Raw genomic sequence first — 24,911 nt, 5'->3', positions numbered from 1 at the left:
AGGAGAAGATGATGCACATCTTCGTCTGGGTGGCCACAAGAACACTGCGGACTAGAGGCACGTTTTATTCTGCACAAGAAGTGTTTCGTAAATGCAGTACCAAGACGCAGTCGGTGTACCAATGTTTCAAATTTTCTGTTGTCTCTTAGAGTTTCCGGCATTGATAAGTTTATACAAGGGTCTATAGAGTATAATTCCGAGTTTTTAGTTTGTTGGTCAAACCAGGTAGTTTTACTGAGGCGAAAAGAAATCTGTCTCAGGATCAGACGGACCTCACTACGCAATAGGGGAAGATTGGTCGTCTCTGCGTTATTGTGCGCTCGATTCGCAGCTGCGTCCGCTGCAGTATTACCGGGAATATTGCAGTGCCCAGGTATCCATTGAAATGCAATTACGTGGTTCATTGCGTTTGCTTTAGTAAGTTCTTTGAGCGTCTCATACAATAGCGAAGTGTTCAAAGAATTTTTCTTATTGCTCTGTAGTAATGTGAGAGCGGCTTGCGAATCGCTAAAGATAACCCATTTTTGCGAATGTTTTTCTGATGTTATGAAACGCAAAGCACACAGGATTGCAAATAGTTCTGCCATGGTGGAAGATGTCTCCCGGGATAATTTGAATGTTTGCTCTAGCGCTAAATGTGGAATGACGAATGCTGAAGTCGAAGAATTTTTATGACACGAACCATCTGTATAAACGTGGATGTACTGGGGATATAATGAGTAAATTTGGAAGAGTGCTAGTTGCTGTGCGGCTACTATGAACATGTCTCTCTTTGATATAATCCCGTCAACCGATAATTCTATTTTAGGGCATGTTAACATCCAGGGAGGGTAACTAACATCCACTTTGCATAATTCAAATCTTGGTAACAATGCTCTATGTTCTCGAACAACATCGTGAATTTTGCTTTTGTTTCTTTCGGTGAGCGCGAGGTTTAATGGATGCTTCTCATGTTGGGTTAAGATGCGATAAATATGTCGGCATGTTTCAACCGTTCGTATGACTGGAAATGGAGGGTGACGAGCTTCAGCAATTACTAAAGAACTCGAGGTAGCCTGCGGAACCCCAAGACACACTCGTAGCCCCCTTGCTAGTAAACGTTGAAGACGTTCCTCGGAAGTTTGCGATAATCCATGGAGAATAGGGGCCGAGTAAGCAATTTTTTGTTTTATGAGTGCATTATGAACTTGTAGTAGCGAAGAGACTGATCCTCCCCACGTTGTGCCAGCGAGTCGCCGAAGTACGTTTATTACTGCGTTGGTCTGCTTTTCAATTGCGCGGATGTGTGATGCCCATGTTAGCTGGCGGTCAAGAATAACTCCAAGAAATTTATGCTCTTTCACGAACATCAAACTTTGCCCGTTAAGCGTAAGTTGGAAATTATTCAGCTGTCGCCTAGTGAAAGGAAGTACGGCTGTCTTTGCGTATGAAAGACTCATGCCTCTTTCTTTTAAAAAGGTGTCGATACTATCAAGACCCTCTTGCAGCGTTCTTTGAATGTCTTGTATATGAGATCCGGAGGCCCATATGCAGATGTCATCTGCGTACACAGAATACTGTAGACCAGACGGTAGTTTTTGTGGCAAGGCTGCCATGACACAGTTGAATAAAAACGGACTGAGAACGCTGCCCTGCGGAACGCCCTGCGTGATGCTGTGATAATTACTTTCTCCTTCAATTGTTTCCATAAATATTTTTCTATCTTTCAAGAAATTTGATACCCAGCGCAGCGTTCGACCGTGTAGGCCAAGCTCTAACATACCAGCAAGGACGTGTATGTGACTTACAGTGTCGAATGCTCTTTGAATGTCTAAGAATACTGCTATTGTCACATTTCCGCAACTTCGTTCATGTTCGACGCATGTGGCAATGTCTAATACTGCATCCATTGTACCTCGATTTTGTCGAAATCTGGTCATGTGGTCGGAAAACACATTTGTGTGTTCACACCACCATTGCAATCGACTGTCTATCATCTTCTCCATTAGTTTGGAAAAGCAGCTTGTGAGACTGACGGGTCGGTAGGAGTCAAGGCAAAGTGGGGTCTTTCCTGGTTTTAGCACTGGAATTACCCGAGCTAATTTCCATGAATCCGGGAGGGTCTCTTTTAACCAGATATCATTAAATATCTCCAAAAGAGTCATATTTCCTACTGGACCTAGGTTCTTTAGCATCACATACGTAACACCATCTGGGCCTGCGGTTTTCTTTGTACGGCATGACGAAAGAGCACTTTTCAATTCATTTAAACTAAACTCACAGTCAAGTTGAGGATGTTGTGACATAAAGCATGCACGAACCTTCTGGTCTGCTGGTGTTGTTGAACTTGCGAATTGTAGGCAAGTATATGAAATTCCCGGTCTGGATATAAGTTGACAGAATTCGTCAGCAACAGATGTTTCCGGAGTGCTTCGAGCTACGGCAAGGGCTCGGAAGGGATGGCTCTGGGTAACTGGACCACTAAAAGATCGCACAACGGACCATATTCTGGGAACTGGAGTAAACGGAGACAACGACGTGCAGTATTCTCGCCATCTTCTCGTTCCTAATTTTTGTAAGCGTCTGCGCGAATTTGACTGAATTTTCTGTGCCATCTTGTAGTCATCTAGTTTTCCACTGCGGCGGTAAGCCCGTTCTGCGCGTCTTCGAATTGCCCTTAGGCATTCATATTCCCCGTCGACTGCAGCGTATTCATTCGGAACAATGACTTGCTTTGTGCAGACCTTGTACGACTCACACAATATATTTGCAAAACTTTGAAAGTTCGGGTTTTCATATTTGCCTCGTTAGTGCTTTTAATACTTTTATCTTAATAAATTTCGCGTTTTCGTGGTTTCGTTTCGACAAAGGAGCAGTATCTTCATCCTTGCGAAATTAATATTGTCAAATCAACTTCTGTGCCTATCGCTTCGTTCACGAGAATTATCACGAGGTCACATGTGCAGAATGTTTAGCAATGAATCTAAACAGGCTACTTTTTACGCAATCTTCGTCCAACTGGACATACGTTGTTTTTTTTTTAAATGCGTAAGCCTTTAGTGGCTCATGAGTGTCCGGGCGACGTCCGTGGTGGACGCAGGAAAGCGGTGATCACCGGCGTGGGGAGCAAGGAGAGGAGGCGCCATGCCAGTAGCGATGTACGAGTGGGAGAGTGCGTGTGAGAGCGTGGGAGAGTGCGGACATGCGGGGGGAGGGGGGGGGGTGCGCGCAAATAGGCGACAAACCTTGCAGCCATATGGCTGCGAGTGCATCCCATGGCCGCGGTCACAGCGGCGTCCATTCGGAGAACAGTTCAGTCGACACCTACAGAGGCATTCATAGACAGGCTTTCACCTATCGCAGTTTAGCTCAGCAAAGTGCCCATAATTTTTTCTTTCGCCTTGTTTCAAATTTACCGCCTAGGTGACAGCCTAGTTCATCGTCCATGGCATGCTAATTGTGCGCCGGTTTTGTTGAGGTCACTGAAGATAAGGAGCGTTGGACATGGTCGTGTGAGGGCGAGCACCTGGGAATGCACAAGGGCTGCTTCTCAACCCGACGTCGTGTTGACTGCCTCGAGGACTGTTTCAGTGTTTCCGCTGGGTAATATTCTCCTCCTTTAGCAACTCCACATACATACTCCTCCCCTCCAACACCAGCTCCTTAGCCTGGCTTCCTGCTGCGCCCCGATTACACAAGCTGGAAACAAGAGCGCCCCCGATCTCGCCACGCACGGTGCGCACCGATGTCACGGCGCGTGGCCGCGATGGCATGAGGGGCGCCTTGATCCAAGTCGGATTTCCCGCGTTCATTGTGATTCACTATGTTTACGTGAACCTGACGAGAGCGGGTCGAACAAGGAATGGAGGTGACATAGCCCGATGTCACCGCGTTTTATAGCGACAACAATTATATGGACACTCCAGGCGCATTTTTTCCGTCGCCGTCGCCGTGACGTTTCGTATAAAGTCCAAGGGCGATTAAACCGTCACCGCGCGTCGTACGCGGTATGTGCGACTGAAAGCACGCGAGGGAAGCCGACGATCGCGGTTCAACCAGGCGCGCGCGAACGAAGAAAGCGGAGAGCAAGCGCGCCGGCTTCTGTCGCGAGAAAGGCCGTGGGGGGATGGGAGGGAAGGAGGGGGCGCCTTCCGCGACCGGGAGCAAGGGAAACTGATGGTCGCGGCCATGCTCGCGGCTCAATCTCGAGCGCCATTTATGGAGAAAGCGGGGAGGCAAAGCGGGAGGAAGGGGAGGGGACTTCTTTGACTCCACCAACAAGTGCGTACTTTCCACGGCCGCGCGCGGTCGCGCACGCCGTATTAATGCGACAGAGTTAAGGAACCCATGTCGCAAAAAATCTCGCGTCAGATGTCGCATTGGCAAAAAGATTATCGAACCTCGTATACCCAGGCCTTCAATATGATGCAAGGAATTGACTAAACTAATTGAATTTCGGAAGCTAAAATACGCAGGAGAGAGAAAGAGGAATTTAGAAAAGCAGGGATGTTAACCAGTCAGAAGCCTGGTTGGCTACCCTACACTTGGGGAAGGGAGAAGGGAAAGAGAGAGAAAGGAGAGAGAAGGTGTAGAGACGAGTATGCAAAGTGCTTGAGTTAAAGCCGCTCGCGCAAACCAGACGTTCTGAGAAAGCACGAAAGTGCCTTCACTGCCTTCTGAGCCGATGATCGGTGGGGTCGGTGTTCTAGTAATGTCCGTTCACTCAGAGGACGATCATCGAATTTCCTGAATGCGTTAGACAATGATTGTCTTTGTGTTTGAAATTGAGGACAATGGCACAATAAGTGGCCAATGTTTTCCTCGCATCCGCAAACATGACATGCAGGACTATCAGCCATTCCAATTAGTGCTGAGTAGGCATTCGTGAAGGCAACTCCAAGCCACAACCGACACAGAAGAGACGCTTCGCGTCGGTGCAGACCGGCCGGAGGTCTGAGTTGCAGTGACGGGTTTAGTCTGTGCAGTCTTGTGCGCCTTGTATGTGCGGTATTACACTCTGCTAAGGAGATCGTGCGTGCTATAATGCGAAGGTGACTCGCGGCGTCAGTCCTTGAGAGGAATGGGGACGTAGCGGTGAAATCATAAACTGCGACTTGCACACAACCTACAGACGTGATAGCTCTCGGATTGCAATTTGGCTATCAAGAAAACATAATTCTGTTGCGCGAATACTCAAAGAAATTCGTTCACCCACACAAACCAGCCGCTCCGTTCACAGACCGGCCGCAGCGTCTTCCATATTGCGCGCGCCGGCGCCATGGGCGTCTTGGGGGCCACGGAGCGACACGCCCGGTTCCTTCCATTAACTCCAGCTGGCGCTCGCCTCCGTCGCATGCCGGCCCACGTTTCCAGGTATCTCAAAAGGGATCTGCAGACAGCTGATGCATTTCTGCGCGCTGTGTTCTCGCCGCTCTTGCGTTGAAGCGATAGACGGCACGGTCACTTCGTTCGCTACTGCTGCCGCGCTTGCTCACACCAGCGTTTTGACTGCGAGTGTCTGCGCTGTGTTCATGTTTCATTGTGCGCGGTGACACCATGCTTGTTAATTCAATTAGTAAGTGAACGTTTCGAAGTTTACACGCCTGATAAAACTACTACCCTTACTTACTTCGTAAAGCTCTGTGCTAATTTTCTATGGCAATCTTCGCCTTTCCGGCGAAACTGCGACTTTTTATATTGACTCGCTTCGGACTGGTCCTGACAACGGCGGCACGCAGCGTAGAGACGAAACATCAACACGTCCAAAACAGGGCTTCCTGTTCTCGCCGCCGTTTGGAACAGATACATTTCATAGCTCTTATCGTTGCATGGATGAGATCGCAATGCGCAGGTGCTTGTTTTTGCCTTGTCCTGATACCATTACCGCTGGCGGCACATGCAACATTGATAGTTAAGTATCCCTAAGTGATCTGAATGCGTAAGCATTAGGAATTGTCCATGTTATCACCTTAAATTAAAACAACCTTAATCCACCTTGCTTTAATTTGTACCAACCTTAATCCACTTTAATCCACCTTAATCTACTTTTGAGAGTGAGCCGTCCGTCCGATGCTGTGGCTATTCACCGTGGGATTTCGCGGTGCGAGCCGCAACAGGTGCAGCGCCGGGAACGTGACGTCATCACTTAGTCACGTGGGTTTTCTTGCCATCCGATGTGAGCGCCGGACGCTCGCCGGATATTCCCCTTCATAGGGCATATAAGGCTGTCGCCTTAAAGGCACACTAAAGTGAAACAATACATCAGTTTAGACTAAAAAAGCATTGTTTGGGAACCCTGCAGCAAGTCGTTTAAAAAAGTAGTTTGATTATTAGATGAGAAAATGAAGGTCTAAGTATCAGTATTTGAATTTCGCGTTGAAACCCCAGCGCCGGTACGTCAGCGTGACGTCGGGGATACCAAAGTATGTTTTCGCATTTGGGTCGCGTTGGCTCAATAAAGGTTCCCGAAACTTGCAACGTTTAATATTTGGTTTCTTTAGAACACAATGTAGTCAACCTGTACCGCTATATATGATTAGTAGGCCCTAGAAGATGCCATCAAAATCAAAGACGTCACAGCCCCCAGGTGCAGGAGCTTAAGTAGGCGTCGCCACCCGTATTTCGTTCTTGCGCTTTTTCTGTCTTACCAAACGTCTTATCGTTGTAAGAGTGGTGATTTTGGTGTTGTAGAACCGTAATTTACTGATGCAGACGAAATCATTTTTCACTTTAGTGTCCCTTTAAATAAATTGTTAATCAGTGGTCTCGCGCAAGTCTCAGCGCTGCCAGATCCGCCTCTTTGTCGCTTACATGCGCGCTCAAAATAGGTCGGGCTGGGTCAACCTACACCATGAGACTCGGCGCGACTCGATGCTCGCTCAACGCGACCAGATGGTGTTTACATGAACTCGACAGGCCGATTCCAGGCTGACAAGCAGACTCGACCCGCTTGCGTCTTGTAGACGTAAACACCCTCATTGTGACTCGCCCCATTTCCCCCACTTTGTTAACATTCATTTTCGTTTTGATCTCATTTATCATTACTAAGACGTAAGCTTTACTCACCTCCGTTTAAAAACAGAAAATTATCATTACATCATCATTATAATCATAATCATCTAGCCACGCGGTAACAACTATTAACCGCGAGATCGAGCAGAGTCGCCGCCTCGCGGGCACTGGCTGAACCACGGAAAGCGCGGACTTCACCGTGTGTCGTCTGCAGGTGCTCCGTTTTTAAACGTGCGTGTACGGCGTGAATATATTTAAAGACCGTTTCTTCCTCGGTTCTAGCACATTCGTAAACGCTATAGTTTTTTTTGTTTTTTTTTACTGTGTACAAAAGCATTTAGCCTTGCTCTGTAGTCTTTGTGCTGTAGTATAATCAGTGACTGCGCATGACGAGCGCGAGATATGTGATTGCTCACACCCTCCGCTCGCCACAGACTTACGAATTTTACTGATTGAGAAAACGTATCAACAAAATGGAAGCCAGAATAGGCTATTATATGAGGATCACGTGTGAAACTGCAGTCTCTAACCACAGGACGTCATAACACCGAGTTGGAAAGCCGCTATTACAATGTCATTGCGCTCTGCATTGCGGCGATGTTGGCTTCACGCGCGAGATAGTGGGCACTATTAACTGCAATAAAAGAACCTAATGATTTTCGCTAATCAAATGTTTAAAACTTTGACGTATCGCTATCGTGCTCGTAACCATGCAAGGATGATAAAAACAATCGTGTCTGAAGCAACTTGATGATCATCTTAACGCGCTGTGACTCACAGTGCCCTGGCTTACTTAATTATTATTTACATTTCGCACCGAAAAAAGAAAAGAAGCTGAGGCGTATGCGTACAATTGGTATTGCAGAGTGTCCGCTAACTTGCTACTTTACCTTCGTTGTGCAGAAATAGAAACTTTATTAAACCGGTGCTAGATTTGCAAGGAATGAGGTGTTAACTTGCGCAACAATATTAACAAACCAGGCGGAACGCAAGCTAAATATATACAAAAAGCCCCTAGAATGTACCGAAACAGAAACTATGTGGTTGAGTGCCAGTCCGCCATTGAATGAACAGTTTGCGTTTGTTTCGAGTAAATAGAAACCTTCTGCGCATTCTGAGCAAAAGGTGCGTGAATTGAAGGCGACATAAGATTATATCGATATAAGCGATATAAGGCAACGCGTTCCATTACCAAGAAATCGAGGCAAATCGTTCACAGTGGTACGCCGCCGTGTTACAATTCAATGCGAGCCACCGACCGCCTATCTGCACTAACGCGGTGACTGTGCTGCCACCTGTAGTTCAATCTCGTGGCGAATAGTGGGCCTTCGCAGCGCTATCAGAAAGTTCCTGTTCACGCCGGTTCGCACTCGGCATGATCGCGAGCTACGCGAGTCTCGAAATATATCCCGTTACCAGGAAGGCGTCATTTCCGCGCTTATCAGACTGCCACAGGCACTCCAGTTGCTATCGCGCGTCGTCGAAATCGTTCGTTCGAGCGTGTGGTGACATCGCAACGCTCCCTGATATATTGCCTAGGTCGTATACGAGTGTTTAGTGAGCTGCAAGTAGTCTTTCTTCCTTTGCCTGCCTTTAATATTCGGTGTTAGCATTGTTTATCAGCAGTCATGTTGTGGTACAGCTTCCAGAGGGAGAAGCAAAGCATGCGCAGTACACTGAGCGTTAGGGCGTTTCCCAGACCTGCAGCGTGAGCGGTACATAGCATCAAGGAAGCTTACGTCAAGAGAAAAAACTTGCAACTCACTTTGGATATATATTTAATGCATGTAATCTATATACAGGGTTATATAAGCCACGAATAACAACCAATTCTTCTCCGGGGATTAGACTTGTAATGAATCAGGTAATTGTTGGTTGTGGTGCTAATGACGATGTGCAGAATTGCAAACGCACACACACAAACGCGCGAGCGTTCGCTCATTTCGATAACATAGCAGGAACGTCGGAAGTTGGCATTAATAGCCACTGAAATTCCAGGCGAATTCTTCGCCGCTCCAGGCGTGCATGCATCTCACATCACGCGGGGTCCTTTCCACTGTGGGTAGCTAGGCTGCGCTGAGAGGGATCAGCTGCAACATTGCATCCTTCCTGGGCTCCGCAGCGTCGACCGGCCTTCACCGTGACTTGTCCTTTCTGCCCTTGGTGGTGTTAGTGGTTGTGGTTGTCAAACTGTACTCGTATACTCATGCCACATCCATTAACTCGGCACTCTTCAATGCACAACTGCCTATCCAGAGGGGAGTTATGCATCCAAGCCACCCATTAGCTAATGATATAATGTGAACCAGTGTTTTGCGGTGCATCTTAAAGCCAAGCGTTCTTAGCTTACTCTGCTGGAATTCACGCCCTTCCGTGCTGTCTAACGGAGTATGACACAGTCAACTGGCTTATATAGAACGCCGCTGACTCTCAAAACAATGCCAGTGAGCTCATCTGTGTTCGGCGTAATAAATCATTAAATCACGACATAAAAGCTGTCCATGAAATGCCGCCTCAGGTATCTCCAAAGCACACAGAACTTTTAAACGAAAGAACGTATCATGTTCAGCGCCGTGTTGGGAACCACATTTCAACAACAGCAGAAATCTACATGACGCTACGCGGACTTCGTCTTGACCTACGCTCGGCGCTACGCACTAATATTTAATTGAAATGCTTCGCGACACGATTTCACCCAACATGAACGTTAATAAGAAATTACGGACTGTCGAAATAAATGACCGCAACAGTTAAATGATTGAAAAGGCAACGTTCTTTAATAAATGAAGTTTCTGGAACTTGCCTTACACGTGCATTTACCTAGCAGTATTTTATGATCTGCGCCTATTTGAGAACTTGCGTTCAGTTTTACTTTAACCAGAAAGAAAACTAGAATTTTAAAAGCTGGAGTACCTTCTGAGCTAATGTTCTGCGAAATACAATGGTTGAAATTGACATGATTACCTTCTCTGTATGCTAACAAAGCATAACGCCTAATGAGTTAATATTATTTGTCACTTTTGGAAATCATGCTCTCTTGTATGGCTGTATTGGCATAGTTAGTCTGTCATGCCCATCAAGGGATTCACATACAAAATTATTCAAAACGATTTACATATCTACAATTCTGCATTGGCAAGCGCCAGCAATGGGGACGCGTTGGACAAATTCGGGGACATGCTGACAAGAGGCAAATTTCGGAATCATCAAAAAGACCTTGGCGTAAAAGAGAGCCTGATTCCACCAGCTGCTCTCAACACGAGGTCACTGGAAAGCAGTAACTTGTCACGGTGATCCAATGCCACCACGTTGAAGTTCCATAGGATGGTGGCGAGAATAATCTTCAGCTCCATTGCTGCGAACCGTTGACCTGCATTTGAAGGCAGAAAAGTGTCTTTTAAGCCTTGGGCATGCCATCTGAACGCCTTGATGAACTACCTCTAGCGGTTGAGGTAGTCGTATAAACAAACATAGCCTTAACAATATTCAGATTTTTCCCTAACCTTTACGACCTTAATATCTCTGTTGCTTCCAAATTTTTTCTTTTTTCTTCCAATTTTTTCCAAATTTACCTTTTTTCTCTCTTTTGTGCTTGCCAGAAAATTACTTAGGCTAGTACTCTGTGAAGAGAAGCTAAGCGAAAAACGGTGAATACTTTCTGCATAGAGTGATCGCACAGGATTGCAACATTTTCTAAATGTGTAAATATGGCCAGGATTTGTAAACAATCCTGAGCACGCGCTTTCATTAAAGCTGGAACAATTGTTAAGCAAGGGGGAGAAGCAGTAACCGTATGTAAAACAAGCGACAGAAACGTGTCAATTGTTTTGAAAATTACAACATTGGTATACCGCGTATTCGCAAAATGCATATAAGGCGTACCCACCAAAGTAGCTAAGTGGCAATGGCGTTGCGCTACTGAGCACTGCTGAGCTGCGGCGGCCGCATTCCGATGGGGTGGAAAGCACGAACGCTCGTGTACCGCGTATCGGGTGACAATAAAAGGCCCCGTTATCAAAGTTGATCCGGAGTATCCCACTACAGGCGCTCCTCATATTCACATCATGGTTTAGGGAAACGAAAGCTTACATTAAAAAAATATATATACCTATGGTTATAATAGGCCGGCTACGTGTATAATTAAGCCCCCAACATTGAGGCGAGAAAAATGAGCGGTGGTTTGCTTTCACGTGTGCCTAGCTTGATTTTGGTTCCTGCTAAACACGACACAAGCGTAATAACACAAACGAGCCGCCGCAACACGCCGTTCGACATAGCGATGCGATTGTGGTATCTCGCAGGCTGCCTGGCGGATAGGCAAGGTGATTTATGTCACTCATTCGAGCCGTGTGCTATTATTGGAGACACTCAAGTGACTGGCGTGGTGCCCATGCATAACACCTTGCATTTCTTCTCGCACTAGTCTTCTTGAACGGGTTGCATTCTTTAAGTGGTTCACTATGAGAAAACTTCCTTCACTTGACCGATGATTCTCAGGTGGACAGCGAAGTTCTCTGCTCTGCAAATTTATTTTCTAGAAGAGGCATAAGCAGTGATCATTCATGTAAAACCAATACTTAAGACTATACGTCGTTATATTCTAAGCAGGATTGATAGACTGGTGAAAATGGTGCAAATTAACGTCATGTCACCAAAGCTATGGCACCATGTATGAGGAGTATATAAGGTGCATTTTGATCGGCAAAAGTACTCATTCTGGATCTCGAAGATACATAAACGTATTCGCTATCCCTACAGGCCACCGACACATGACCACATAACGAGTGAACGAACGCAAGGAATGCTAGTGCATGTAAACCCTTACAAAACGTGTCTGCTCATATCATGACACTCAGATGTCTACTCTACTTGCCATATTCTACTAGAGGACACTACAGGATCTGATCAAACTGCGTGTCGAGCTTTTTTCTTCTTCTTTCAGTTAAACTGTTCAAGTAAGCCATATGTCCTCGCATATGCTTCTAATTGAAGCTTTGCAGCTAGCTTTCTTTTCATTTTCTCTTATCTACTGCCTCCCTTTCCCCTTCTCTGGTGCATGGTAGCCAACCAGACATATCAGCCGGTTAACCACCCTGTATTTCCATGACCTTTCTCTCTCTCTCTCGCTCTCTCTTAGGAGCACCGCCAGTTGCTACAAGCTGGGTTTTCAATCTTTCTTTTTGAGCATTTCTTGTTAAATTCAAGAAGTTCAGTGGACCGATACTGCAAGAAAAATTTTTTCGTGATCGAACCGCAATTACCGATGCAGTTTCTTGAGCCAGCCGAGAACGGGATGAAAGCGTGTGAATGACGGTTGCTGATATTCTCCGGCAGGAAGCGACTGGGGTCAAACCTCTCTGGGTCGGGGAAAACTTCTGGATCTCGATGAAGCGCGTAAATAAAAACATCGATCGTTGTGCCTTTCGGAATTATGTGGTCTCCTGAAACAGAAGGCACACAAGTTGTGAGATGACAACAAAGTGCATGCTTATTCTTCCCTTAAGGTGGAAGCTACCCGTAGCCTCATTCCCTATTTGAAGTTAGCCTTTAAGGTCGTTACCTAGCTTGAAGTCTTCCACGCTTTCACGGCCAATAATTGGTACCGATGGGAATAGTCGCTGACATTCCTAAAAGAAAATAAGATTGTAAAACTGCTCTCATCATTACATTTGTTAACAGTAAAGTACGCGTGCACACTGGCACAGCGAAGAATGACTAACTCCAGACCCCTCGCAAAAGTTCTCAAATCTTCAGATAGATTCGCATATCCAGTGCATTATACACCGCCCGCTCCCCCCCCCCCCCCCCCCCCCCAGAACAAGTACGACTACTGAAGTATAACATTGGAGAGAAAGCTCTAACGCAGTATGTCAGCAATAGCATGAAAATGCAGGAAAGTAGCGCCGACGCTATCGATGCCTTTTTTCGATAGCGATAACGTTTCGCATAATTATTCTGTCACTGATTGGTGACAACGTTTGCTGATATCTGAGAACAAAGTTACTTTTCAGACCTTTATAACGCACTCTAAATACTTGAGCTCCTTCATGTGCTCAGTGGTGACGTCTTTTTCGGTGTCGTTGCCCAAAACAGAGTCCAGTTCCTTGTGCATATTCCTCTGGTGGTCTTGATGCAGTCCAATCATATACAGTGACCAGCATATTGCCACAGCCGTTGTATCGTGACCCTTGAAACGGTACAGAAAAAAAAAGCAACTTGAGATGGTTGGATATTATTCGGGCTCAAAGAAATTTCCGCAAAGAGGTGTTTTTACAACTATTACTATCGCTTGCTGGAAGAATTATCTGCAACGTAAAAATGGATAACAGCAAGAAATTTACAGAGCTTCATTTTAGTACAAGCATTACACGCAGACTGTTAAAAATATGTGCGTTGTTTTTTTATTCCGAAAACGTAACTTTAACTACGGAGCAAATATTATCCACAATGTTGGCTTATTCTCTCTCTCAAGGTTAGCATGAATTAGACTGCGCATCTCTAGCTACTACAAGTCGCCCTAGTAAAAACACGAAATTTCTGTGCCAGAAACGTAGTCTAACAGACAGAGAGCGCTTTCGGTTATGAACTTGTCCTTGCTCCTCCCGTAGAGCGTTATCCTGTGTTTCCGTCGTCCTTTTCAAGTATGTATCCATTGCAACTAGCCCAATGTTATAACACACAGCTTTCCTGAATATTACTCAGTGCCTAATCACTTGCGTTCCTGCCACTTTTTGCACCTAGAAGTAGTAGTTACCTCAAACATGAACGTGTCCACTTCTTCTCTGATATCATCGTCGCTGATTGAGCCGTCGTTTTCAATACTGTAGCGCAGAAGAATATCTAAGAACGTGTGCAGTCGCTTTCTATTGTAGACCCCTTCGTCCTCCTCTTTCACCACATTGTTTTCATCGAAATGTTTCATGAGCTCTTTTCGGCGTTCTCTGATAACCTGAAATAAGTACAAGAGCAATGAAGTACCAAATCTAAAGACTTATGGGTGTTTGACACGAGGAATAACTAATAGCGTTTGCTGCCATGGCATATAAATTGCGTTTCTTACCCTTCCTGTGAAGTTGTGAACTATTTCTGTGTTTTTCTGGTAGACTTTTCCGTAGGAAGTTCGGAAATAAATGGCATCTACGAGTAACCACGGTGACTGCACCCGAAAAGTAATCTGACTGGACAAACTGTAGAAGTGAAAAGGAAGACATTTACAGCAACACAACGTTTACAGGCACACGGTCAGGTTCCAGAAAAGTAAGATAAGAACCCTGAATGACACTTTTTTTTTCCGTCAGCTCGGTGGACGCGCCTTAATGTGGCATCTTGGTATAAACAGATCACTTACATTACCCATCATACGTTCATAAGTATAGATCATTACGTAATCTCCATAGAATGATCCCTTATGTGTTCACCGGTTTTCATTTTTATTGGTGTGTTATACCATCAGAAAAATTAGATTCCACGATGCTTTCCTATTAGCGTAAGGTTCGAGTATCTCGCCGCCATTACGGTTGAAGAGCATTAATAATGTTCGTATACTTACTAATGAACTGCTTGAACGTAAGAATGACAGAACTTCTCGTTTTCTTCAGGAATCACCCCCATGATGGTCTCTGAATATTGATAAAAAGTTGAACGACAGTATTGGCCCGGCTATTGAACCTGTGAACAAACACGACGCACGTACCCAACAGGATGTTCAGTGTACATTCAGCCACCAGTGGCACAATGTTGATCCAGGGTTCTCCGCAGCGCTGTCGCAGCTTCTCCACAGTATTTCGAGCACGTGCGTTCATTGGCTGAACGAATGATTCGAGAATGCGGAAGTGAAACGAGGGTGTCAACAAGCGTCTCCTCGTCTTCCATTTTGTACCAGCGCTGAGAGACAAAAAAAAGTATGTTTACGCTAATGAAGCCTTGGCTATTGTGCATCGAACACGCATTAGTCCCAATTAAAAAAAAAAGCTCTCTCGTAGGAACTTTTATAAGTAGTATAACTCTTGTTTAGAAATAAAATGTTAACGGTAGTGAAGTCTTTAGCGGTTGAGCTTGTTTTGTGCTTCACGCTTAGGCATATTTTGCGTGATGCTAATAGAGCAAAGGTTTCGTTTTCGGTCATCCGTCAAGTATCATTGTTTCTATAAATAGATGTATATTTAAATAAGAAAGACTTCCTGCCTTACAAGGAACACGGTCAGGTTCCAGAAAAGTAAGATAAGAACCCTGAATGACACATTTTTTTTTCCGTCAGCTCGGTGGACGCGCCTTAATGTGGCATCTTGGTATAAACAGATCACTTACATTACCCATCATACGTTCATAAGTATAGATCATTACGTAATCTCCATCGAATGATCCCTTCCGGCAGATAAATGTGTGTTCTATTCTAATTATACCCCGTTCTTTATTGACCAACTTATATTACAATAACAACACTGCTACAGGAAGCAGCGGTACACGGAAGAATTCCAGCTTACCTGAAATAATTGCTTCCGAAAAATCTGCTCACTCTCACTGGCTGTTTAAGCGAACTGAAAGAAGGCTCGTCTAGATTTTCCTGACTCCGCTCCACGCTTCCCCTTCGCGGGTGCGTCGCAACCTACTTCTCGTTATCACATTACAAAGCTGTACGTGCAATTAGGAGGCCGCTTAGAAGCTACAGGTATGACTGAGTCATGAGATTGACCGTCTGAAAGAGACATCGAGGGTATGAGGGCCGACGCAGAATGGGTCTCCGGGTTAATTTAGGGCAGTTCTTTATGCTGTGCCCAAAGTTAGCTACACATCCATTTACTGCGCTCTGTTACGGACTCTTGAGTAGTTAACGTCCGTGTCTTCCTTATATATAGCTCTCTGTCAACGCTGTTTGGATATCACTGTAACATTACGACTGCTTGGAACATCACTGTGGAAGCCCAGAGAAATGAATATAATGAAAAACATGTGAACCAACATCGAACTAAGAAGCCCACGTCACTGAAATGGGTGTTCTACAACTACTACACTTTAGCAGTGCTTTTGCGGTGAAAAGAATTTTCATTACAGGTTTAATATTCAAGCGTACAAAATTGCTTTTACGATTCACATTAAAGACAGCACCTGAAAACACAACATATAAAAAATAACACTCCTCCTCGTCGTCTTTTCCCATTTGGAAAGAGAAAAATTTGCGCATAGCCTTACTACGCTAAAGGAAAATGCTTTTATTGCGTCACATCAAAGGTAACATGGAAATAATTAATGGCATTATTTATTTGCATTATACCTTCAAACCACAAAAAGGTAGATTAATCAATTAATAGCGCACCCTGGCATTTCCGCCCAGTCATCCTTCTGCCCATGACCGCGGGCCTGCCAGGCAGCGAGGAAAGAATGCAGAAGAGTACGCATTATGGCTGGTTTTTTCATGACTTGAGCAGAAACAGCACAAAAAAATTTAAAAAGCACGACGTAAGAAAAGGACAGACGACGGCGATGTCTATCCTTTCTTGCGTTCTGTTCTTTTGCGCTGTTTCTGTTCAAGATTAAGACAGGCGTACAATAGACGAAATTGGAAGCTTCTCAAAATTGCATAATCTACGCGAAACAATTTTATACCTCCAAATTTACCTAAGCATTGCTAATACGCGTTCTTCGCTTCTCACTTCTCATTAGGTTGTTCCCAAACAAGAAAGGCATGGCAGTGGTATTTCAACACCACTTTGCGTTGCCCGCAACAACAACAACAAAAAAAGAACAGCGCGAGAATCGTGCTGCACTTTAATTTCCTTGATCACAAACTCGTTTAACAAGTCACATTTAAGGCAGCATCACAAAACACGAAATCACTGTAGTGATTGTAATTATGCCCCATACGTTATGTAAAATAAACAAGTGTGCTACGCCATCGAGCGGAGAGAGAGAAGCTTTAGCGAATGACATGGCTTTCTAAGTTAACGACACCGCACTGTGCGCATTGGATCGATGCTCGCCTACAAGCTCCCGCATACCTGAAGCGTACACACATCGCATAATTCCTTTCAAACTGAAGACCCCGCAAGAAATAATCATAACAGAAAACAAACAATACCGCAGCCGTAACAGTCCCCCCTGCACGTTCCGTTGTCGCGGTGTACATCTGAAGGAGCTGTCCCCATGTGTCCGCTTTGGCGGAGAACTATACACATCTCGCCATGTCACCGAGCAGTGCGTAGTGCCATTCAAGTGGAAACCACCACTGAGCACTCATGACGCAAGCATTCGTTCGGTTCTATGACTGGCGTTGCTATAAAGATCATGTGAAGGTAAGCATTGCAGTGGAGTTCCTTAGTGCAGGCATTGACTCAGTCTGCTGCTTATTAGCATTCGGCGTTGATCAAAATGCAATCGCTACTTCCGTCAATCGAGCCCACGACGTCTCACCCGGCCAGCCGCAGTACGCCAAAATGCCGCGGCTGCTTGGAGCAACACCCATCTCCTCCGTTATGGAAGCACGAAAAAAAAACATCACGTCTTCATGAGGAAACAGCAAAGCAAATTCGCTTTATATATTTAAAGCTACATGTGCTCGAAGCTTAGCATATGTAGATCTAAACATAATATATACGGCAATTTGGCTCAATGTGACTGAGTCCTGACGCTTGAACGAAGCAGAGCTTAAGCGCAATGTGCAGCGTGGGCGTCAGTTCACCTTGTTAGAAGACCAGTGCCTAGCCAGGAATGCAGGACTTCGTAATCAACAGACTTTTCGATTGTGCTTTGACCATTGAGCACTGTCTGAAAAATGAAGACATAGCAGAATAAATATCAGGTAATGGACAACGACGCTCCCCGATTGCTAAATTAAGCTGCAAATAGCGCGTGCGCAGTACACACAGAACGCGATACTTCTCTCGCTCTAATCGCTGCATAGGCAATGACGTCACTCAGACCTTGCCTTGATGTAATGCTAATAGCCGGACGACTCCCTTCACTTGCATTCACCATAAAGATAACACGAAAAGCCAAGGTCACACAGCCACAAAAAGAAAAGAAAGAGCAATATTGCAGTGGCGATTCGCCACTTGGCAGCCATGCCAGAATGCGCTTCAAAATCTACGGCTTCTTGTTGTCGTCCTAATACTCTATTATAACGAAGCGTCTAAAATTGGGGACATGGTCTAAATAACACCAGATTCAGAATGACTAGTCAAAATAAGTTTTCTGATAATAATTTCTATCAACACTCTTCACAATGATCACGCTGACGTAAAAAGAGATCCGCAAACTTCGTTGCTGGGCTAGTTGGTGCATGCTAATAAATGAATACTAGTAAGCACAGTTTCAAGACGGGACAAGAGAAGACATCGACACACGGGACAAGCGCTTGTCCCGAGTGTAGGTGCCTTCTCTTGTCCCGGCTTCAAACTGCACTTACGAGTATTCATTTAGTGAATACGCATAAATCGTTCCTTCCTTCACATTATTATTACAAGAATAATATAAAGAAAATCAAAATTAAGGTGAATAAAACGAGGTTTGCAATTGTCAATATAAACGACTATCGTATTCGCTGATCGAGCCAAGAACTACACTATTAAAAGGTTTGCACCCTTTGGGGCTTATCTTGTCCCATAGCAATAATCGTCATCTATCTTGCGTTATCACTCCGCGTTATCGGCGTGACATAGCATGCTCGAAAGGAAGTTAGCAAGCGCGGAGTTTTCTAGAAAGTAAACGCAAGCAAGGTAGATGACGGTCTTTGCTGTGGGACAAGATAAGCCCTAAAGGATGCAAACTTTTTTGAGGGTAAGAATTTGAAAGAAGTGGCACATCGACCATAGACAAATGAAACGAACTAAACAGGACTCATGGGTCAGTTAATAACATGACAGTACGGATTAGCTGTACCTGTCTGAACGTCAACACCGGATTGCGATTCTTCCTAGTGATGCATTAGGGTAAAATTTGCGCCACTGAATTCATCCGTTGCATTTTCAGCAGTATCAATATAAAAATGGTTTTGCTTTAACGCCCTTAACACTACGCACGACAGTAGGGAGCTGATATAAGCGGTAATTCAGTTATACATGGTAAATCATTTGGACCATCATTATACTACCAACTGGTGCTTGCGCTTTAACGGTTATAACTTTGCACACATATCTGTCACAAATCTATTACAGATGCGTGAGTCTCACGTGCGCGAAAATTCTAATTCACGCGTTCGCATGTTTCAACTCTTGTGCCCTTATTTGTGCGTGGTCTGTGCGGCGATATGAAACTGATTTTACGACTAACCATGAGTAAAAAGTTTGCCTGGCTTGTCAGTTTTATAGGCGAGAATCTTCAAACAGACAATTTATGGTGAAGATTTACCCATAACTTGATAATTCAAAAAATTTGCGACACCCATAACTTACTCGACAATTGGCAAATATTTTTACTCAGCGCTTTCTCAATAAACTGCCGGTGCGGCAGTTTTTTCTTTTTTTTTCGGACATAGTCTCTTTTCTTTTAGTCATGTGCAGCTAAATACAGTGGGACAAAAGGAATAGCTTGAACTCTTTCCTAATGGGCATCAACGAGCTAAGCCTAAATATTCTTGCTTGCTGGATATCGCGTTTTGCGGTATGCGATTTGTAACTTTGCAATCTGTTGCCGTAAAACACCACATTAAAGCTACAGCTGGCGAATCCTATCCTATGACCAACTACAGCCAGTAGACTGCTGCTGCTGTCACATAAGCTGTCATCACAAAAATCTACATCGGCAACAGAAAGAGACATGGTACAAGGCGTAAACTATTATTAGTTTGTTTTACTCGCGACCTTGAGCCAGACGTTGACATTAGCTACTTGAAGTCAAGGCTTCCACGAGGCTAAATAAGGAACTAGCGGCAAACCAACGGCCAAACCACGACATCTGCAGTTGCACAGATGACATTGCACAGGGATTGGTGGGGTTTCTATGAGAGGCCCTTGCCTGTAGTGGACGTTAACCAACCAATCAGGATGATCATGTTTTTGTACTAACACGTATTGCAGTATAAGACAGCGTCCCACATACAGTATCGTGAAGTGGTTGCTGAAACGTCCTCCCGGCAAGTTTAGCGGCCTTTACCAGTGTTATATAGAGTTTTCACTACCTTAAACCATGCAGCTTTTTAAAGCGACGCTTTAACATGGCCTGGCTCCCTAGTGCAGAAAGTGGAAACATCAGTGTAACCCGAAAGTAAGTAATAGAGCAGAAAGTAACTAGACGTTGAGCCCAACGTAATGAGTCTTATTAAATGGATTGAAAGCGTCAAAGATAATTATCTTTATTATTTCATGAATATTGCCGGCCTATCAGATGAAACCTTAGGCAAGAGTGGGTCATAAATAAAAAAAAAGAACAGATATGGTAATACAAGAGTAAAACTTGCGCATCGCAAGTCCACATATGCAGATGTCACGAAAAACTTCATTCATCGCTGAACACCAGTTCATCAAACTGAACATTTTCTTGTTTTAGAACAATTTTAACTATAACGATAGTACTTCTACATTTCATAAGTTTTGCGCGCATACACAGAGAACAAAAGTAACAGAAAAAATAACATAAGAGTATGAATGGTAACAAACATCTCCTGAGTGGAGCAAGATCACTACCCTTTCAAAATACAAAGCTTCGCGTATATGCAATAATGCAACTGACGCCAATGAAATCTTTCAAATGTACAAAAATGCACAAAAAAGTGAAACATAAATTGGAAGGCAGTACGCATGCGTTACGTCAGCCGAAATGATGGAACGAAAAAGAGTAAAGGAAAGAGGGAAATCAAGTGTGTTTTTGTCGTTGCAGTTTTGCCATAAACGATTGGACAGTTGTACAGTTTACTAAATCTACAGACGGAGCATTCCATGCAATGAGTGACTGTGCGCGGAAAAAAATGAATTTTTTAATGTTTGTGTCTTGCAGGAATACTCCCTGTTCTTTTTTATTGCTTGTTTTTTTTTTGACGCTCGGATCGCGTTGATCGGCGTTGAAATTATTTTATGGGCGCGTCCTTATTTATGCGCAGCTTGTCATGGTAAAGTAAGAACATATATTTCAATCAATCGTGCTGTCATCTTCTCTGCTGTGTATCCAACTGAGCGTTATGTAGAAGTATACTGGGTGATGATATGGGATGTATGAGGACTACAGTTGGCCGAACGCAACCTTTCGCCACCAAGACTTCGCAGTTTATGCAAAAAATCACCACGCGTCTCTTTCCTCATCTTACTCTTCCTTTTTTACGTACAGCCGCCCTGATTTTTAATAATATAGCGCGAGCGTCGACTGAACTGCTGGTGAGCGCCTTATAACGGCGATAAGCGTGCAACAAGGCGAGAGTTCGCGCACGAGCCTTGTTGCCTTGTTGCACTCGCCCTGTTGCACGCTCTTGTTGCACGCTTATCGCCGTTATAAGGCGCTCACCAGCAGTTCAGTCGACGCTCGCGTTATATTATTAAAAATCAGGGCGGCTGTACAGCAGCTTTTGTGGACGATTAGGTAGTCCTCGGGCATTCCGATGGTGATCGCGCTCTTAATGCTACGAATTGCTACGTTCTGGTTAAAACATGAAGAATCTAAAAATGCACATTAGGTAATTTCTACATCTGGACAGCCATAAGGCGTATATAGTTACTCAGCAATGAATTCTTCCGTATTAGTTAATAGCGTCAAAACATAAGATGCCTTTGAAGCTACTTAGCACCTGTTTCGTAGCGAATTGTGTGTTACCTCTCGGGTGGATGCAATCTAGTTTGAGAAGTATCGTGCACGAGTGTCATTCCGTCATTTCTCGCCGTCTGTTGTTGCAAATATCCCGATTACGTCTTTAATTGAGCGATGACTAGATTTGGCGAAATGTATGTGTCGTTCGTTCCTGTTAGACGTTGTAGCTGTTGTAAATCAGGCTGGAACGTCTCTGCACAGTGGCTTCACGGTAGCTGATTGCACTAATTTCATCGGGAATGGACATTAAGGTACAGGTGAACCGAGTTATAGAGAGCACAGCTCAGCGCTAGGTTCAAAGAACATTGCCCGATAGTGCTGTACTAATTGCCGAAATACGTTTGCGAACATCGTACCACATAGCGCAAGATAACGGGTCATCGGCTGCCCTAGTAACACCGAGGTAAGAATAAATAGCAGATTATTTGTTCTGTTTATTCATCCTAAGAATTTTTTTTCGGTGTAATGAATGTTGCTTACCGGCGGCGTTTCCTTTATCACATTTTATTCCCTTTGGCCCTTTCCCCAGGACGGGGTAGCCAGCCGGTACTTACACTGGCTAACCTCCCTGTCTTTCCTCCCCTTTTGTCTATCTTTCTTGGCCAAAATGTTGGTCAATGGGAATGTGTTCCATCAGAAGTACAAATGCACCTATGATCAGCGTAAATACGTATTAAGCGTATACTAACTGAAAAAGTATCAAAATATCAATATGTTGAGATACTTCTCGGCGTGTCGTCTGTATGATGAACTCAGCTACGTTCTCTGAGAGAAACCTAAACCTGAACTCGACCTCTGTAACGTAGTCACTGAAACTTGTTGAGCGATAAGTTGGTACAATGAACGTGAACATTCACTCACGAAACGAAAATAACAACGGAAGATGTTACGCAGAAATAACAAACACGCCCTTAAAGTGGCCTCGTATTTTTTCTTTCCTTTTTTTGCTATCTTAGAAGTAACTTCGTAAGATCGAAGCTGAAGAAATTATTTCTAGGAATCATGCGAAGCTGTCAACAAGTGCCTTCGCTCGGCTACACATATGAACACTGAACTTGTGTCCCTTCCGTACTTTCCGCTCCTGCCTACCTACAGCTGCCCACGCTCGCTGTATAGTCACTGCTAGGCACACGCCATGTTTTTTTTGTTTGTTTTTTTGTCACTCACGTTCGCTTCTTTTTCCCTCCAGTACTCTAACGCCGTCTCTGGTTCGAAAGGAGCGCAGTGACGCAAGATAGAAACCAACTTAGCAAGATGATCTATGTCAAATCCCAACATCAATAGGAAAGCAACGAATGCCCAAGGTAACATAAATGTGCAATTCGAATTTAAGCAGAGTCAAGGACCGATGTTTAACAAAACGCAATAATTTTGCAGCCGTACGTCGACACTATTGTGATTTCGTAAAAAAAAAAATTGTGGGGTTTTACGTGCCAAAACCACGATCCAATTATGAGGCACGCCGTAGTGGGGACTACAGAAATTTGGACCACCTGGGGTTCTTTAACGTGCACCTAAATCTAAGTACACGGGTATTTTCGCAGTTCGCCCCCATAGAAATGTGGATGCCGTGGTCGGGATTTGTTCCCGCGACCTCATGCTTGGCAGCCCAACATCACAGCCACTACGCAAACGGGGCGGTTCGATTTGCTTTCAATGACACTTGTTTGACCAATGGTATTTCAATCTGTTGCAACATGTGAGTCTCTGAAGGATAAACAAGCAATAAAAATGTGTTGGAACAAATAAAAGCAGCACCTACCTCAATGTAGTCAGCCTTGAAGACTGCAACTGTAGGATGAGGTCCTATGTAAAACCTAAAGAGTCCATGCTTTTGGAACAAGTAGAAGTACGCCATCCGTATTTCGAGCATGGCTGCAAGAAGGACATGCACAGTTTGAAGCTGGTGTATTGGGGCACTCATCTTTGCTACATATTTTATGTCACATTGAAGACGTCCAAGTACTTTGAAAAAAAAAACAATAATATTGCCAGTACCTTGAACTACTATCCATAATCACACTGACATTGTTATCGTTGTTTATGGAGTGAAGTTACACTGCGCGCATTGCGAATGCTGCAAGATGTCCTAACGGCTCCCCTCTGTGCTCACAATTGCCTGACACTTTGGCCGGGGAAATTGCTGCAGTGATCAGTCATGGTAATTCAAAAGTTAAGTGCCCCTTAGTGCTCTATACTTACTGGTCCCTGACATGCTATTTCGCCGCTCACCGGGTTTCTTCCGTCGTGAAACAACTTTAGTGTGCCGCCTACGGTTGGGCGTCGCATTCACATTCATTATTCATTCTTCATCGCAATGGCCAACAGTGCCGTATGTAAGTGTTGCGAATGAGGTAAGACAATAGAACCCATTATGTGCCAATGTCCAACCTACAATTCTTAACGACATGTTCAGTGTATAAATTTGAGCCGCTTAGACGACAAACCGTTCTCGGAAGATCCTGGGACCTTGGCTGCAGACCTGTAGTATGCACAAGACCATTAAAGTGCTACTTATGCGCTTTTCGAAAACAGACGAACTGGATGATAGCTTGTCAATGAACATTCATCTGCGGGCGGGCGCACAATGAATATCCTTTTTCTTCTCTCCTTCTTATTTCTCTCTTCACTTCCCAACGTGTAGGGTAGCCAACTTGGCGAGAGCTTGGCTAACCTCTCTTCCTTTCCTTTTTATCTGTCTTTTCCAGCCCCGCCTTTGCGCACAAGTAGAATTTCTTGTTTCGCTTGCCCCCCTGTAATTTAATATGCGCAAAGTCCCGAGCACAGTCGGCAGCAGCTCCAGACGGCACATTTTAACCCGGATGGGGCCGTTGTTCTGCGCCACGTTACGCGTCGCCATTCGGCTCTATGTCTTGTACGTGTTCGCTGGAAGCGAAACGCTGTCCGGAAAATTGACAACCACGGATTCACAACCGCGATTTGGACTTCCTCCGTGGCTGCCCCTATGATTCACTGCGTGAGTTCCGGCAGCAGAGGCAACGACGCCCCAGTTAAAACGTGGCATCTATGCTTTCGCAACGTGCCTGACCGTTTTTTGTGGGCCAGATGATAAACATCGTCAAAACTGAGAGCTGGGCGAGTTGGTGTGGTTTCATCTTACGAACGCCCATGTTCGTGGTTACTTTGCGCGTCCACGTCTTTTCACGCAGTTTTTTGTTAAGATGATAAACATC

General features: G+C 44.6%; 1 protein-coding gene across 3 annotated transcripts in view; it reads right to left on the bottom strand.

The window, feature by feature from the left end:
* Window positions 1-8,730: 8,730 nt before the first annotated feature.
* LOC135912488 (cytochrome P450 4c3-like) overlaps window positions 8,731-24,911 on the bottom strand; it is a 31,672-nt gene continuing 15,491 nt past the window's right edge. For all 3 annotated transcript variants that reach the window (XM_065444931.2, XM_065444932.2, XM_065444933.1), the window contains exons 2-11: window positions 23,480-23,592; window positions 17,666-17,751; window positions 14,684-14,874; window positions 14,540-14,609; window positions 14,051-14,177; window positions 13,745-13,939; window positions 13,004-13,177; window positions 12,551-12,617; window positions 12,252-12,431; window positions 8,731-10,360 (exon numbers count right to left, since the gene is read on the bottom strand). In XM_065444931.2, coding sequence (XP_065301003.1) covers window positions 10,197-10,360; window positions 12,252-12,431; window positions 12,551-12,617; window positions 13,004-13,177; window positions 13,745-13,939; window positions 14,051-14,177; window positions 14,540-14,609; window positions 14,684-14,874; window positions 17,666-17,751; window positions 23,480-23,592 — 1,367 coding nt within the window. In that variant the 3' untranslated portion in view covers window positions 8,731-10,196. The remainder of the gene's footprint in view (window positions 10,361-12,251; window positions 12,432-12,550; window positions 12,618-13,003; window positions 13,178-13,744; window positions 13,940-14,050; window positions 14,178-14,539; window positions 14,610-14,683; window positions 14,875-17,665; window positions 17,752-23,479; window positions 23,593-24,911) is intronic.

The sequence above is a fragment of the Dermacentor albipictus genome, chromosome 1 (assembly GCF_038994185.2).
Source record: "Dermacentor albipictus isolate Rhodes 1998 colony chromosome 1, USDA_Dalb.pri_finalv2, whole genome shotgun sequence".
In the NCBI taxonomy this organism is placed as follows: domain Eukaryota; kingdom Metazoa; phylum Arthropoda; class Arachnida; order Ixodida; family Ixodidae; genus Dermacentor; species Dermacentor albipictus.
This window is presented reverse-complemented; position numbering and strand designations above follow the sequence as displayed.